Consider the following 4946-nt stretch of genomic DNA (forward strand, 5'->3'; position numbering starts at 1 on the left):
TTCACCCACTTTTAATGGACTTCCCTAAAAACTGTATTCTTCACAAAAAAATGCTCACATACCATTCATTTTAGTCTTCATCAATGACCCCCTCACTGTCAAAGTACTCAACTTGTTCACTTTCATTTGGTAACTTCTCATTCAAATAGTGCACAGCTTCATCCACAATAACTTGATCACATTTGACAGTTTTTGGGAGAAGACCCAACCTTTCTAATCTTGCCTTCCCATGATGAGGGTTCTTGTAATTATTACCTCCTCTAACCTGTAGAATCTCAACCATAATCCACTGTAATTGTAACCATGTGTATTTCATAACACTAGGATCAAATCTGTCATATGCATCTTGCACATTTGTTATGAGCTCATCTATGTTCTTAGGAAATGTTTGATACATTAAAGCTTGTATGGCTCAAAAAAACCCAAATCAAGAACATTTAAATCTGGGGACTGAGGTGGCTGTTGAATGAGCATGATGTTGAACCCATTTTGAGTTGCTGCTGCCTTGAATGCCTCATCATTTCCTTGTATGTGAGGCCTAGCATTGTCCTGTTGGATGCATATATCCTTGGACATACCAGCAGGCCACTTACTCATTATAGATGGCAGTATATTCTGTATAATCATGTCTCTGATGACCTTCTGAGTGATCCTCTCAACAGCCTTTGTTTCAATAGTGCCCTTATCTCTGTTTTTGGTAGTGTATTTTGCTGCCACCCTCTCTACAAAAGGAAAGATGCCAAACTTGCCATCATGAATGAGATTACCTTGAGCATCATACATTGGTTTTGATACTACCCCCATAAACATAGCTTTAATTTTGAATCTCTTTGATTGGCAACATCTATATGGATCATCTTCTCTTGGCAATAAATAAAATCTCCTTGTATCTGGGTTCAAATAGAACCATTTCTCATCAATGTGTATGATGTTCTCCATGTGTATAAACTCTGCTTGTACAGTGGGTGTGCCAGGTAGAATGTGGGATAGAACCCACTTCATCCTCTCCAATTTGTGAGTCTCTGTCAAACTTGGATGGTTGCTACTTGTATGGCTTCTGAGCTTCCCCTTCTTGAGCAGTCTATAAATTGTTGAAGGAGACACTTTGAGTGCCCCAGCAAAGCATCTAACTGAAGTGCGTAAATTCAGTGGCACTGATTGGAGAAACTCCTCACTATATTCCATTGATTTCCTCCCCACAGTTCCCTTTTTCCTTGACCTGACATCAATGACATCACCCGTAACTCTTTGATTGCATGCTCTTTTCCATAATCTCTCTATTGTGTGTCTTGTAACACCATACTTATCTGCTGTCTTCTTCAATGCACCATATGGTAATACTCCGTTCTCTTCCATAATTAACAATTCATCTACAGCTCTCCTTCTCTTTCTTGCTTCATCTCAGGTTTAATTTTTCTGTTTTGGTATGTGCAGCAGATTCTGGTTCAGAGGAGATATGACTGTTCAAGTTGGGCACAATCTCATCAAGTAGTTGTAGATAGTACTCATCCAAGTCCTCTTCATCAACAACAGCATTGTACATTTCTTGTGCTGCATCCATTTTGTCCAGATGCAGCAAATGATGAAGAGATTAAAAAACTGACTTTTGGTTAGAGAGAATGTTGTGCAGTGAATTGTGTGCAGTGAATGTGTAGTGAATGTGTAGGAGAGAATGTTCTCCTTAATTACATTTTGGTTGGTAGGAACACTTAATTTTTTGGGGAATGTTTGTAACCCTTAAATAGGGAAAACAAAAATCTGCTACTAAACTTAAGTTAAATTTTAAGTGGTTTGAAATTTTAGAGGGAACTTTAAATTTTCTGTTTTGGTTGTGGTGTATTGTGTAAAAGGTTACTGTACTTCCAAAAAAATGGAGGGAAAAAAAAAGTGGTCCCCCTTTGTTCCAAAAGAGCTGGCGGCAAACAGCTTGTGGTCCCCAAGTAATATATTTTCTCCCTCCTTTTCACATGGGACCACTTCATTTAATCTACCTCCCTTAAACATACTTATGAATTTTTGCCTAGGAGTCCGTTTTAATCACAATGTCCCATCTATTTTGAAACGGATGAAGTATATTAATTCGCTAATGTAAAAGCTAACAAAGGTTGTGCATGATTTTTAATACTTCCTCGGTTTCTTTGTAAATGCAACAAAGGAATATTTTACATCTCACAAATAATACCCCTTTGTTACATTTAAAAAGAAACGAATGAAGTATTAATTTTTTTGTAAATGAATTTTAAACAAAAAAGAATAGACATAATGAGTTGGTTTAAATGTAGTGAATGTTTCAAACATTTCAGGTGGACCATCTTCTCTTATAGAAAAAGGCAAGAAATTGTGTCTATTTAATTTTTCAATTTTTTCACCAAATACCCCTGACAAAAAAATTTATTCACCAAATACCCCAACTTTTTTCAAAATTCACCAGATACCCCTAACTTTTAAAAAAATTCACTAGATACCCAAAATTTTTAAAAAAACGACAAATGATGCCCTTAATGACTAACGGCGGTTAACTCCGTTAGTCATTAGTGTTAATTAACCCTAATTGACCCTAAAAAACTCTAATTAACCTAAAAATCCTAAAAACCTAACTAACCTAACTCCCTCTCTCTCTCTCCCCTAACCCACCACCCCCCCCAACAAACAACCCCATCCCCACCAGCTACAAGCCCCCACCACCCACCCCCCTCCCCGCCAGTCGCGCCACCCCCTCCCCTCCCCTTCCCCTGCAGTCGCGTAGCCCCCTCCCCTCCCTCTCCCCGCCAGTCGCGCCGCCCCCTACCCTCAGGGGCAGACCCACATTGGGTCCTGGGTGGCACGTGACCCACCATTATTTTTTTTGAAAAAAATTGAGTTTTTATTGAAAAAAAAAGCTGCAGAGATACATAAGCTTGCCCACGTATACGTTGTGACAATGCTACTTGCTTGATGTTTAATTCCCAAAAACTAAATGTAGTACTACATGACGGTTGATGTGACTGCTACTATGCCCTGTAATTCTGATAGAAGCCTACAAGGCTAGTAGGCTATACTGCCTGTTGTTTTGCTGCAATTTTACCACTCAACTACTGTCAATCTATTCTACTTGTTAGACTTAACGATGACTTGTGGTGGGCCCCGCGCATGGTAATTGTAAGTTTCTTGCTTGTGAGTTTGTCATTCTTTGATAGTTTTGGTGTAATTTTTTTAACTTCTGCTGCAAATTTGTTGAATTAGTATTGCCAGACAAAGTCAGTTTTTGTAATTTTCAACTAATATTCATTGTTTTTTTCTAGTGAAAATTATGAATTATTATATTGAATGTTACTATAAAATTAGCAAATTAATGTAAATTGATGATACAAGTCTGTAAATTAAAAAATAAATAAATTGTATTATTTTAATATTGTATCATTACTTTATAATTAGATTATATGAAGTGATTGATAAAACTATGATCTAACAAAAATTTTAAAATAAATTTAAAATGAAGAGAACAAATTAAACATATATTCTAATTTCCTTTCAAAAAAGAATTAACAAATAACATGCTGATTTTTCTTATACGATATACGTGGATAACTTTAGTGCCCCACCAAAATTAAAATCCTAGATCCGCCCCTGCCTACCTTCCCCTTCCCCTTCAGTCGTGCCGCCCTTACCCTCCCCTTCCCTCGCAACCGTCGCGCAACCCCCCTCCCCTCCCCGTCCCTTCGTGCACCTTTCAGTCGATTTTTTTTCATTTCAGAGGGGGTTGGCGGCGTTTGCAGGGGAAGGGGAGGGGAGGGGAGGGGGTTGGGCGGCGTTTGCGGGGGAAGGGGAGGGGAGGGGGTTGTGCGGCGGTTGCACGAGAAGGGGAGGGGGCTGCAGGGGTGGGGAAAGGGGGAGGGGGTTTGTGCGGCGGTTGCAGGGGAAGGGGAGGGGGATGTGGGGGGTGGGGGAAAAACAGGGGGCTGCGGGGGTGGGGAAAGGGGGAGGGGGTGCTGGGTGTGGTGGGGGGAAGAGGTGTGGTGGGGGAGGTGTGGTGGGTGGGAGGTGGGTTAGGGTTAGTTAGGGTTAATTAGGTTAGGGTTAATTAGGTTGACTTAGGGTTAATTGGGTTGACTTAGAGCTAATCTGGTTGACTTAGGGCAAACTTGTAAATAAACAATAACGGTGACTAACGTCCGTCAACTTTTGGGGTATCTGGTGAATTTTTTTAAAAGTTAGGGGTATCTGGTGAATTTTGAAAAAAGTTGGGATATTTGGTGAATAAATTTTTTTGTCAGGGGTTTTGGTGAAAAAATATGTTTGATGCATATAACATCTTTAGCTCATTTAGAATGACAAGTTGAAATGAAAAAGGGTTTTTAAGTTATTTTCTTCCATAATTTTTTTTTCATTCTATTAGATCATTAAGGGTAATTTAATATTTTCAACGGGGTACACCATCTTCCTCCCCCCCTTCCCTTGTATAATAGAGATTTGTCCGCTTTAAGTCTAGACTCATGAATTTGTTTTTAGGATCCTTCCCAAAATGTCCCATACTAATAGAATAGGTGAACTTTTATGAATTATACAACTCGTTATCTCACCGACGTGGGACTTCTTATCTCTCCTATATGGGACTTGTAATATACTCCCAACAATCCTCCCCTTATACCAAGGACCACAATGGCTTCCCCTCTAGCGATAATCCTGCTAATTATCTTATACCGCCACCAACCCGGAGAACACGCCGTCTGACCACCACAACACCCGAAAGACTTTCGACACAAGGCAATAAGCACATATTTTCCATTGGGAGATCACGAAGAGCCTCCACACATTCCTTAGAGTAATGCAGTATGCTTCCATGCCATGCCTGCAAACATGTTTTTGTTCCATGCTTCCAAGTTGTAACCTTGACATATATATCAACTCTGCAACTATATATGCATCCAACAGAATACCACCAAAGACTTGCACGCACGCCCTAGAGC

At 39.8% G+C, this 4946-nt stretch overlaps 1 protein-coding gene across 1 annotated transcript; it reads right to left on the minus strand.

The window, feature by feature from the left end:
- Nucleotides 1–396: 396 nt before the first annotated feature.
- LOC125494838 (uncharacterized) lies at nt 397–1356 on the minus strand. The gene has a single exon (XM_048638675.2). It carries the CDS (start codon nt 1354–1356, stop codon nt 397–399), a length of 960 nt encoding a protein of 319 aa, XP_048494632.2.
- Between the last annotated feature and the right edge of the window lie 3590 nt (nt 1357–4946).

Source organism: Beta vulgaris, chromosome 2 (assembly GCF_026745355.1).
Source record: "Beta vulgaris subsp. vulgaris cultivar EL10 chromosome 2, EL10.2, whole genome shotgun sequence".
Lineage (NCBI taxonomy): Eukaryota > Viridiplantae > Streptophyta > Magnoliopsida > Caryophyllales > Amaranthaceae > Beta > Beta vulgaris.